The sequence below is a fragment of the Limulus polyphemus genome, unplaced genomic scaffold, assembly GCF_000517525.1.
Source record: "Limulus polyphemus unplaced genomic scaffold, Limulus_polyphemus-2.1.2 Scaffold667, whole genome shotgun sequence".
Lineage (NCBI taxonomy): Eukaryota > Metazoa > Arthropoda > Merostomata > Xiphosura > Limulidae > Limulus > Limulus polyphemus.
The window spans coordinates 88,503-101,693 of record NW_013666277.1 but is presented as its reverse complement, the minus strand read 5'-3'; the positions used below and the strand labels follow the sequence as shown (position 1 = coordinate 101,693).

Below are 13,191 nucleotides of genomic sequence, written 5' to 3'. Positions count from 1 at the left end.
GAAGTTTACATTTTTCCTAATCTGAAAATGTACTTCTGACAGATACTAACCTCTTCACACTTTTCTGCCCATCCTCCCCACTTCCAGTGCACATTTTTTTTGTTAAAAGTGAAGTTATCATGAGTGGAAGTACATAAGGGAGAATTACTGCACCTGGAAGTTGTGTCACCCTCTTATTGGTGTTAAGCTTTTGTGATGCGAAGATGTTATCATGTATCATTGCAGTTCACATCAAACACATAAACTTCAGTGGTAGTTACCTCATGGTCAGTAATACCCATGTCTCGTAGGCAGACACGAGAATAAGATAGCACTCTACGTGCAGAGGTTAGTATCTATCAGAAATACATTTTTAGATTATGAAAATGTTAACTTCTGGTTTATATTTGACCATAACCTTAAATATTTTGGCACAAATAATAATTGAATGTTTTAAATGAGAGCAGTAAGAGACAAAAATGCAGAATGTGACCTTTTACAAAATGAGCTTCATTAACATTTGAATGACCATCTTTAAAGTCCAAGACACCAGCAGTCTTTACTTCAGACAAGTAAAAGCTTTATTCTTTTAGTTTATATATCTGTGTGTATTCTTTTTTGGAAGCTTTCTTTTTCGTGATAACTTTCTATCAGTAGATACCCATCTTAGGCACATCAACTTCAGTTGCATTTATAGCACTTAAAATGCCTTTTTTTTTACTTTGCAATAATAAGTAATAGGACGTATTGGAATGTCTTATGATGTTTTAAATTTGTTTTCTAAGCTCTAAAACAAGAATTAGTCCAAAAAAAGTAGTTGAACTTTTCATCAAAGCTGTGTTTCTTCTAGTCCATGAGTTCAAAATTAGAGATAGCTAATGCAGATAGCCCTTGTGTAGCTTTGTGGAAATATCCACAAACAAACAAACAGTGAGTCTTTGTAGAAATTTTATACGCTAGGACAAATAGTTTTTTAAATATTTTAAACTTGTAGGATTTACTTTAGTGATAACTACATAAAGTGTGATATTAAGACTGTAATTTATGTCTGGTAAAAATACGAGAAACTGTTAAGTGTGAGCGAAAGTGTATCAAAGAATATCAAATACTGTGAATGGTCTAAATTTTGTATATGTTTTTAAAATACCAGAGCTGAAAAGTCAGGTTTAGTGAACTGCACTGACCTCTTTTGTTTTTTAAGTGCCATAATGTTAACTGTAAGTATATTTTTAGTTGAAATTTAAATCAAAACCAGTCTCTTTTATATGTACTTTTTTCTGGCTGATAACTTTTTAAGAGAAATAATTTTAATTTTTATCTAAACTTTATACTGACATTGTAAGGTATGTACCTAAACTAAAATAACCTTAATATTTCAAAAACCTAGTTTTTTTGTGTATCTGTCAGCTTGGCTGTGTATACCAGCATCCTTATCCCGTTACGTTTTAAATATTTGAGATTTCTACCTTTCCAGCTTCATCTAGGACTTAATGGTTCTTAACATTATACATGTGTAAACTGTAAGCGATGTGAAATTTAGTAAACACAGATTATAAAATGAAACTTGTATCACAACCAGCAAGAAACTGCAGTTTTTAACAGTATCAACTCTCATCAGCTTAGCTAGGTTGATGATAGTGTTGTATAGTTAAACAGTATATACTGTTATTTGCATGTAATCTGTAAGTTTAATTATTTTTTTAGGTACATCTTGTAACTTTAAAGTAAATTTTGTTGGTTAATAATGTATTTTAACAACAGTACATATATTTTTGGGTAAATTTTGCAGTTAAGTGTAATAATGTTAGACATAATTTCTCATTTTTATTCATGGTATAATTAATTTTCTGATTCTGTTACCTCAGTCTCAGGAAGTTTCTATGGTTCAGATTCTTCTTGCATTTGGAGCTCATCTGAATTCTGTAAACAGTAGACAAGAAACCCCTCGACACTTAGCTGCAAACCTCAAGGGCTCAAAGAGAGATCTGATACTGTACACGCTACACGCAGTGGGTGCAAAACGATGTGTTTGTAAACGAGATACTTGCAACAGTGGATGCTCCCCTGATGGTGAATTTGATGGAAAGCCTTCCAGTAATGCAGATGTACAAAGAAATTTTTCTTGTAAATATTTCACTTGTGTATTATTCTGTAAATATAAGGTGCAGTTCTTTCACATCTTGCATTTGCTAGTGTAGTTGATAAAAGAATTTGAAGCTTTATACATAAAATTGATATCGAATACAGATATTCCAGAGAAAAGTTTTAATATTTTGTGAAGTAGGGCTTAAAATATTTGTGAGGAAATGTTAAAGAACTTTTAATTAATTTCCAGTTTTCATTGGTTTACAACTTTGTAACATACTTAATGTTGTATGAAGTATGATGAAATAGCTTTTTGAGAATGATTCTTTTTTTGTATGTGCTTGTACAGTGTATGATGATCTCCTTGGTGAAGCCGTTGTAGCTGCAGCCTTGTCAAAAAGTTCAAATACTGAGGTTAGTTGTGCCAAATTCACTGTGGATGCTGAAGATGAAGTAGATTTAGGAGAGCCAGTACGAAAAAGATGTCGACTTCTGTGTCTAGATGGAGGAGGAATTCGTGGTTTGATCATCATTCAGATGTTAAAAGAAATGGAAACATTAGTTGGATGTCCTATAACCAAATGCTTTGATTGGATAGCAGGAACAAGCACCGGTGGAATTCTGGCTCTAGCTCTAGCTCAAGGTATGCTTTTAAAGGTTGCTAATTTTAAAGTTATTTGAATGTTGAAGAATTATTCCATGTTATGATAAGCATTATAGTTAATGAGTCTAAACAAAAAATATTTATCTCAAAGTCTTTAGATTCAGTAATGATTTTCTGTTTAGTGTTTATTTGTTTAACTCCTTTGGTATGAGTTTGGAAATTTAATTGCAGTTCTTTCACAGTTACTGTCATAAAACATGGGGATTTCAGTATTGTGTGTTAATGTACTATGAAATCAGATTTTTTTTTTAGTATCAGCAAAATTAAAACTATGTCAATCTTTTTAAATATACTTATTTATATTAAATCTGTCCCACTACCCAGCTTACTTGATGGTAACCTTAAGCTTATTTACAGTATTGGAAATAATTATGGTGATACAGATATGTGAATCACAAACAATTAGTAAATTCACCGAAATGTTTATTGTTAGTACAATACATTATTACAAAAATTACAAAAGAAAATCAATATTGTTAGTACAATACATTATTACAAAAATACAAAAGAAAATCAATATTGTTAGTACAATACATTATTACAAAAATACAAAAGGAAAAGCAATATTGTTAATACAATACATTATTACAAAAATACAAAAGAAAAGCAATATTGTTAGTACAATACATTATTACAAAAATACAAAGGAAAAGCAATATTGTTAGTACAATACATTATTACAAAAATACAAAGGCAATATTGCTTTTCCTTTGTATTTTTGTAATAATGTATTGTACTAACAATATTGCTTTTTCAGTACAATATATTATTACAAAAATACAAAAGAAAAGCAATATTGTTAGTACAATACATTATTATAAAAATACAAAAAAAAAGCAAATAAATTGTGTACTACTTTACTGTAGATATACATTGACCATGATATTGTTCTCCAGTTTTAACTTGTGTTTATTGTTTGAACTTTGATGGCCATTTCAGCCTTTTGGTTTGATCTCTCTTGAGCAGTTATTTTTGAGTAGCTACAAATCCACTTAGACCACTTTGTGTTAATGTATATCTTCATGTTTTTGAGGTAACATTTACATCTGTGTTTCCAGCTGGGTCATTGACAAGACCTTTGTTGAATTGTCACATGTCACATTTAAAGTATACTGTCAGTTGCTTAACATCACTTTTAAAGAGCTTGGGCTTTCAACCTCAAACTGTTCTGTTATCAACAGTACTGTCTTCATGATTTACATACACTTACCTACTGAAATACATAATTTTGCTTCAATCTGTCAGGTGAAGTAGTCTTTCACCAGCCAAAACATTAATTTCTACACATCTGTCATGTGGCTTTTCTGTCCTCATAGCCATGAATCTATTCAACATACTACTGCTTTGAAAGGTATGACTAGTTATACTTGCAGAGGCATTATGATGATGTGGTGTTGCCTGAGTGGTTGGATAACAGCCAATCACAGAGTAAACTATGAACACATGACTGTACTCTGGCTCATTTAATTTTATACCCATTTACTTGACTGTTTTACTAATTATTTCTAGTGCTGTTTTTCTCTCTGTGTGTTTATATAGATATTCTTATAAAACACAGTTGTTACATGGTCCTTCATAATTTTTATTTACAGTTCTCAAAAGGTACCTATTCTGTGCTGCACATGTACATTGTTTGTCCAGTTCTTAACTATTTGTATATTTGGTGTGTGTTTTTTTAATTACATTCAAATATAAACCTGGTGTGAACTTTATATAACTTTTTAGTGTAGTTTTATTAAATGATCAATTCTAAAGAGTAACCTGTGAAATTACTAAACTGATAAATATCATGAATGAAGTACTTATGCCTATTTTATACTTTATTATTTAACTTTTCATCTAGATATGTGTTTATGTGGTGTTTTAGTACACTGATTTTTAACAGAAAAGTTTGAACTATGCTCAATAAGCAGATTTTAAAAATGTTATGAAGACAAAATAAATAGCATGGGTGGGATAGAAGAACAATCAAGGAAGCGAATAAGTAAAATAAGAGTTTGCTGGGATTTTACTTATCAGTTACTGATTCTGTTCATTATGGTCTGCAACTGACTTTTTGAATAGGTCAGAAGAATATCTGTACAAAACGAGACAGAAATAAGAATAATGATGATACCACACTCTTAGGTCAGAGTCCGTAATGCAGTATCCCAAAATTCTTAAATTAGCTGCTTTCCCTTTATCTGTACTTAAAGGAGGTAAATACCTTACTCATACTAACTTGTACAAGTCTTTGTACCACCCCTTGAAGCATCACTTTAGGAGGACATGACACAGAAACTGGGCCAAGCAAGTGAAAGTTGCCATACAGAACAATTATGATATATCATTCCTTGAGCTAAAATATTAGTGCAATTTTACAACTTTTGTACACTTGTTATGTAAGATGTCACTAACTACATGCAGAATACCTGCATGAAATTTAGAAAACTTTGTCTTATAATGCCCAAATAAAAATATATTTCACTTATTATATGTATCCGGTAGCTTATAGTTTTGTCATTTCAGGTGTAGAGATGCATTTTCTTTATAACTTAGAAGAAACTTGTAGTAGTCCTGTCAGTTCAACATTAATTTTCTTTTCTCAGTTAGATGAAGCTTGTTAGTCTCATATTAATTTAGGAGTACAGCTATAATCTCTGTATCAGTTGGAAGAATGGCAGTATCCAACAGTTTGATTGTTTTTTTATTTGCTGCTGAGCTATAAAATGAATTACAATTCGGTGTTGTGAGTATTTATATAAATCCATCTTTTTGTTTTTGGCTAGTTTTTGTTCATATCATATTCATAAAAAATATGGTGGGTCATTGTGTTCAGAGAGAATTATGAAGAAACATCAAGTTTTTAAACTTTAACAAATGGTTTGACATCAAAGGTATTGTCGTCTCTAAGTGACAGTGTTGTAAACAACACTAATGATTTTAAATTAGAAAAAATTTATTTTGTAATACAGCTTTATTTTTTTAGGTGATACATTGTCAAAAAACATATATTTTTTTTAGTAAGTGTGAAAAGTTTTCACATTGTTAAGGTAAAAATAATATATATAGATAAATTTTCATACACAGGTGCAATTTTGGAGGAATACAATATCATGTATATTAAAAAAAATTCTTTGACAAAAACATATGCTTGCAAGTATGAGCAAAATAAAAAATAATTAAAAACAAAAAACTTTTAATTTCTCTAGTGCAACCCTTGTTTTCATTCTACAAAGATTGTCAGAAATAAAAGTTGACTATGGTTTTCATAATGATAATTGTGTATGTTAATTTGAAACCAAAGTTCTAGGACCTCTTTCATAACATTCTGGTTTTGAATGATCATAAATGTTTATGAATATTTAGTAGAAGCAAAGAGTTAGATTATTGAACCAGGAAAAAATCAAATGCTAATAGTTTTTAACAAGTTATTACTCATTTAATTATTTTTTATTGTGGGGGTGGAGTTAACCTGAATAATGCAAAAATGTTTTTTCTTTTATTTTGCATTGAAATATCTAAATGGTAAATCATTCCAATGGTTAGTCTTATGTCTAATTTGATACGTACTTAAATTGCACAATTACTGGTTTACGTGTTTACATTAAATACCAAGTATATTTTTCTACAGAGTAATTGTAGGGTATATTATTGTGTAGATTGTGACTGTAATTTTCATTGCTGAGGAACATGTGTTTTTACGCAACATAGGAAAAAACCCCGATGAATGTCTGCAGCTTTATATTCGTTTGAAAGACAAAGTGTTTGTAGGTTCTCGTCCGTATGATTCCGATGCTTTAGACAAATTCTTGCAACAAGAACTTGGAGAAAACACACTTATGACTGATATAAAGGATCAAAGGTACTTGAAAAGTTAAAAACTAATAAACAGTAAAGGCAAAGAGAAAGTATAGTTGCGTACATTATAACATTGATACGTTTTAGTGAATATATGTAATTCTCCTTTGACTAATTAATGGTTTAAATGTTTGACATATGTATAAGTAATCTGTGTGTGTGATTTATTTGATTACAAATATAATTGTTTTATATTGTAACATGAAGAAAAAATGTGCCTGTTTCTATATAAATAATACGCTTGCATTTGTCTGTCCAGAATTTTTCTCGCATATTTCTCCATCAAATGCTACAAATCTTGTATCGTTAGAAAGGCCTTTGTCCGAGGAGTCCAGATTGCATACTGGCTTTTCCATTCAGAATCACCTTACCTGTTTTTTGCTTTGTCAAGCTTTTGTAAGGCAATGAGTATCACACATGTTTGTACAATGTCATTGTCATCATGTGATGACTGGCTTCGATTTCAACTTTTGTTTTTTTATTGGCAAAGTATTTGACAAAAACATAACCTAACCCACATGTAATTTCCTAAAAAAAATGAACATTACACTAAATACAATTTCTGTGGTCTTTCTCGACTTATTTAGGTCTAAAATATGTAAGTGCAGTTCAGATATTTCTACATGCTCAACTAAATTAGCCTTCATTAACAACTTTACATTTACATTGTAATAATTTAGCTTCAGTTCATTTCATAGACTGCTATAAACACCTTTTAGCTACTTTTTTCTTTAGCAAGGGTTTTATTCTTCATATATGTGAGTTTCTTTGTTTCAACTCGTAAAGCCATGTCATACACTGATTTCTCACAACTGTTTTATACTCTGTACACTATTATATATACCATTACTATACTTTATTGTTTACTTTACGTGTAGTTTTATTAAATAAAGTTACGTCTATGTGAGTTTGTTTGTCTGACTGTGTAAAATTTTTGCAAATAGACCAGGATTTACTGATCTAACACATAATGCCTTCAAAAAAGCATAGCTTAAATTGGTGTGCTTGAAACTGATAGAATAAGGAAAAATTAAAGCAAAGGGCATGAAAACTACCATAAATGTTTTGCGTGACATGGCTAGTTTTTAAATAAGATTCTCAATGTATTAAAATTATTACTTTACATATAGCTGTATCATATCACTTTTTTTATGTTGTGGTCTTTTCAAGAGTTTAGAATTTTCTCGTGTAATAAAATAGAACTGGAATACTTCTGTTTTCTTTAATATTTAAGATACTTTTAATAGTAAGACATTGTTGAAAATTATCTCTAGGAAACAAAAGGAATTTTGTGTTTGATTTTTATTTTTAGAAAGTTTTTAAGTTATAAACTTCCACAAATATTGCTAGATTAAATGTAAATTGTGAATGCTGAAGAAGTTTGTGAGATTTAATGGATTCACAGTAGATGATGTTAATGATTTTTTGGTAAAAGCTCTAATGTTTGTTTTACCTGTAAGAAGAACATATATTTAAATTGAGTATGAACATATTTGAAATAGGACTCTATGAAAACATAAAAGTGTATGTAAGAGTATGTGTACGGGTATGAACATTGTGAAAAGTTATTTTCTTACTTGGAATTCACATGTAGTGCGATGCTGTACGAAGCCATTTTAAAGTGGTCAGGCCATTTCCATTTCTAAGGTAGTCTGAAGGCATGACCCCCAAAAAATGTTTTTGAAAATTTAATGGTATGAGAATGAATTTTGAGATAGTTTAGTTAACTACAAATACATAAACTTTAGTAGGTAAAAGTGAACATAGAATGTGTTTTTTGGCATGCATCATAAAGAAGCTAGGATATACTGTAAAATGTTGTGTTTTTCATATAATAAAATTAACTCAGTTTTTCCTTTAGCAATCTCATACTAAGTTTAATTTTTATAAATTTTATTTATTGATACTTCATTCTTAATTTTAAAGACACAGTCCACAATGATCCGTTTAAAAAAAAATTATTATAGTGATTTCTATATTACCAGTTACAATTTTATACAGATTAATTTCTTTCAGTAGGCTTACTGTTATTTATTCTTCAGAGTTATGATCACTGGAGTTCTAGCCAATAGGCATCCTGCTGACCTTCATCTCTTTAGAAACTACCCATCTCCGCAAGCAATACTAGGAAAAAAAGAAAATAGCCCACAGTTCGAAGAACCCCCTTCGTTTAAAGGCATGTAAAATATTGTGGTGTTTTTTGTTGTTTTGTTTTTTACAGCTCAACAATTAATGTTATAAGATGTAGATTGAAGTATGAATGATTAGAGTTAGGTTTGTTATGAATTTTGCGCAAAGCTACTCGAGGGTTATCTGTGCTAGCCGTCCCTAATTTAGCAGTGTAACACTAGTGGGAAGGCAGCTAGTCATCACCACTTACCACCAACTTTTGGGCTACTCTTTTACCAATGAATAGTGGGATTGACCGTAGCATTATAAAGCCCCCATGGCTGAAAGGGCGAACATATTTGGTGGGATGGGGAATCAAAACCACGACCCGCAGATTGCGAGTCGAGCGCCCTAACCACCTGGCCATGCCGGGCCCTAGAGTTAGGAGAAAAATTAATGTAGGTACAAGTATGAATGACTAGAGTTAGAATGAACTTGAATACTGAAATAGCTGCTATAATTGAAATGTGAACATTACAGAACAAAAAGTGTGGCAAGCAGCAAGAGCATCTGGTGCAGCTCCAACGTACTTCCGTGCACACGGTCCTTTTTTAGATGGTGGACTTATAGCAAATAATCCAACACTGGATGCCCTCACAGAGATTCATCAATTGAACCAGGCCTTCAAAAGAACTGTAAGTGATAATGTATTTTGAAAGTGACGAGTCGACAGACTTCCACAAAGTTTAATCTTGTCATACAATGTAAATCAGTTGTTTTGTGATTATTTACAAATACAATAAAATATAGATTAAATTATAAATCCAATACAGTACAATTTATAATTTAACCAAGAGCTCTTAACTCATCCGTGTTAATATTATTAATAATTTAGTATTTTACCTAAACATTTTTAACTTAGATATCACAGTAATGCATTTTGTTACCGTAAAAATGTTCTATACTTATATAGTTAATTTTAAAAAAAAATTCTTACAAGCACCTTAAATTTAGTTACATTGTTTTAAGTTTTATCATTAAGTATGAAATATTAAATATTTTTTGTGCAAGGCAACTACAATGTTTTATGCATAATCTCGTTTTTAGCTGTTGAAATTTTATGTTATAATCCCTCTGTTCTGTGAGGATAAATATCATTGTTTATTTGTTAGTAATAACTTTTATTCTATATAAATAATGATATTATGTATATTAATAAATATCTCGCAGGAAATATGTTTAGTAAAAGGCACCTGTTGTAAAATGTATCATTTTTATTATTATATGATATTACATTTTTTATGATATTACTCTCTAATGAAACAATTGACTTTAATATAGTTGAATAAGTATCAAAATTTCACACTAAATTACCAACAGTATCAATTAGAAATAAATAATGCTTAACATTTTTTCAACTAACAGATTTTAATGAACATAAATCTTAGTGTTTTTGCCAAGTACTTAAAATGCTGTTTCCAGTTTCAATTTTTATTAAGCTGTAAATCTCAATATCTTATAATGTCCACCATTTCAATTCGCAAATATTTCCAGTTATTATTATTTAAACATTCTTTATTATGAATATACAATTTATAATCTTATTTGATTTTCATATAAAGTGAACAATTTTGAATTGTTTTTTTTTTTCAGATTAAACATATCAGTTTTGCAGTTGCAAACTCTGCAGAAAAAAAAACCTTCTGAATTGTTGTTTTTCATAAGACATACAGTTTCATAGGGGACGTTCTCATGAGTTCAAATTCTCTTTGAATGTGTTTCTATACTTTTTATAACTTATCAGTAGCTTCTTTTAGAGATAGAATGCATAATGAAACAAAATAAAAGTTATTATAACAAGTTTAGAGTTTAACATTTATTGTGAGAAGTTTGATCTGGCAGTAAGATCCATTTACATGCTCTGTTGTGTATGCTGTTTATAAATCAGTATCCATCACAAAGCAGAATCTGGTAGCAAGCATCTAGATCTTTAATATGTAGAATCAAGTTCGGCCTAGTAGTTAACATACATCTTTTTACCACTAAAAAAATAAAAATCAACCTTTACACTTTGGACTTTGGGTGAATTATAAGAGTAACAGTCAGATTTTCCTATTCAATTTGAGTAGCCCAAGAATTGGCAAGGGTAAGGGGGAACAGTTGTCTCCTCCCCCTTTTTTTTGTGACATTCACGACAATTAAGGCAGAACTTATTTTTTCCTCCCATATCTCACACATGGGTGTTGTCTAGTTGTCTTTCCTCCTCCAGTCTGTCAGTCCAAAACTAGGGCTAGCTAATATAGATAGCTTTTTTTTGTAGCCTTGCTCAAGTATTGAAAATAAACCTTTAATTTTCTTTTATTAATCATAAGGTCAAAAATGTATCCTAAACATAATTATCTAATTTATTATGAAATTATTGCCAGTTTTGTTACCTATTCAAAGGTAACTTTTTAGCTTATCTTCATCCTTAGGTTGTTCTACAGTTTGAAATTATTTATGACAAGCTGAAATACCTGTCAACTGATGAGGAATGTTTAAACTTAATTAAAACAATGTAAGTTTGACAGCAATCGTATACTTCAAAGTAATAACTTGAACATAAACATTATCTCAAAATTTTGAAATTATAACAAAGTTTGTTCCTAAACAACATTTGCAGTTTGCTTTCCATCTACTAACAATTATATATTTTGAGATGATCCCATCCTTGAACACCCTACATCTTACTGACCATAAGTAAAGCATGGTTGTTTGAGAAACAACCCAGCAACTTTCATACTTTGACCTTGAATCCATTTACAATATTCAACATTGTCTAAAGCATCAACCTGCCAAGATTGTTTGAGATTAACTGTTTTTTAGCTGTTTTTGTGGTTTTATGTGTGAGATACGTATGTGTTGAGTGTTAATCATGACGTACCATGTCATTTTTTAATTATATAACTTTGCATTATTGACATGTTAAATTTACATATTATGACCCAGTTGTTTTGAGTGTTCTAATTATCAATTTATTTCATTATCTTTTCTTTCAGTGAGTAATTTTATGTTCAGAATGATTTCATGTCCTCATTACGAACATTTACGATGATCACTCTTCATTACAGCTGACTTGAAATAATGGTAGATTTACGCACCCGTGTAAATGCTACACCTTGGTACCTCTTTTGTCACAAAAAGCTGAGCTTCATGAATCCTGTAAAAGTGAATAATTCTAACGTGATAAAGGTTTGCTTATAGCAAACATGAATTTTCTTACAGCATGCATTGAACGTAATTAATGTGGCTATATTATATTTAGACTGAATATCCTTTAGCTGTATTAAATCATCGTTTTTTCCACTCACAGAATCAGAAAGACAAGATAGAAGAATTAGAAGTAGTGGTTTCTCTTGGTACTGGTTTGATACCAGTTTTACCAGTGAATGACATTGACTTGTACCGACCTGACAGTATCTGGGGGACAGTGAGAGTTGCAAGAGGAGTTACTGCTTTGGGACAGTTGATTGTAGACCAGGTTAATTATTTATACTTGGATAAGTTTTTAATACAAATATTTTATAAATGAAGAGCTGTAAGAAGTAAACCCCAAACGTATCTTTATTGTAGAGTTTATTTTGTAGTACAAGGAACTATCCTGTACATTCTCTGGTGTAAATTCCTTTTATCCTTTCTCTTCAGAATATTTTATTACACTCTCTCAGATGATTTTATCAGATATATTTCAGCCTCTCAAGTTTTCCCTTTTATCAGATTTAAAAAATTTTTTTTTAGATCCTAAGTTTTCTCTGGGATTCTAAACAAATGACAAGTATACTTAAATTGAACTTCAACTTGACATATCTTTCTCTCTTTAGTTCTAGTATTTTAAATTTATTAGAATTGCCATTTAGGAAATGAAATAAAAGGACATTGATATTTACAATTATCTTTTTTGTACCCTCCATTTTATGTCATAATATCAATCCCTCAGTTGTTGTTTTTTTCCATCAAAATAGGGCTACGAGGATGAGAAGCCTCAATAGAAGCGATTGAAAGGTTGCAAGACTTGTTAATTGATATATAACTTATTCCACTCATTTAACTGTGGATGATTAAATACTTTTCTTTTCTTGTAGGCCTGGCATGTCCAGGTGGTTAGAGCACTCAACTCGCAATCTGCAGGTCGCAGGTTTGAATCCCTGTTCCACCAAACATGCTCACCCTTACAGCCATGGGTGCATTGTGATGTGAGAGTCAATTCCACTATTCATTGATAAAAGAGTAGCCCAAGAGTTGGCGGTGGGTGGGGACTAGCTGTTTTTCCCCTAGTCTTTCAGTGCTAAATTAGGGATGGCTAGTACAGATAGCCCTCATGTAGCTTTGCACAAAATTCAAATCAAACCAAACCTTTTCTTGTATTTCATTAGAAAAACCTAAATTTGTATATTTGTAACTCGGCTGAAAACCTGGTGGCCTTATTTATGATATTCATCTTCATTTAATTTTTTTTTTAGTTAAGTTTCTTTATG

At 30.6% G+C, this 13,191-nt stretch overlaps 1 protein-coding gene across 4 annotated transcripts in view; it reads left to right on the top strand.

Annotated features, from left to right (window-relative positions):
- The window catches only part of LOC106459836 (85/88 kDa calcium-independent phospholipase A2-like), a 37,576-nt gene that overhangs the window by 23,396 nt on the left and 989 nt on the right, over nucleotides 1-13,191 (top strand). For all 4 annotated transcript variants that reach the window (XM_022386390.1, XM_022386391.1, XM_022386389.1 and 1 more), the window contains 6 exons: nucleotides 1,845-2,103; nucleotides 2,414-2,707; nucleotides 6,422-6,572; nucleotides 8,611-8,744; nucleotides 9,218-9,372; nucleotides 12,030-12,197. In XM_022386390.1, the coding sequence (XP_022242098.1) occupies nucleotides 1,845-2,103; nucleotides 2,414-2,707; nucleotides 6,422-6,572; nucleotides 8,611-8,744; nucleotides 9,218-9,372; nucleotides 12,030-12,197 (1,161 nt within the window). The remainder of the gene's footprint in view (nucleotides 1-1,844; nucleotides 2,104-2,413; nucleotides 2,708-6,421; nucleotides 6,573-8,610; nucleotides 8,745-9,217; nucleotides 9,373-12,029; nucleotides 12,198-13,191) is intronic.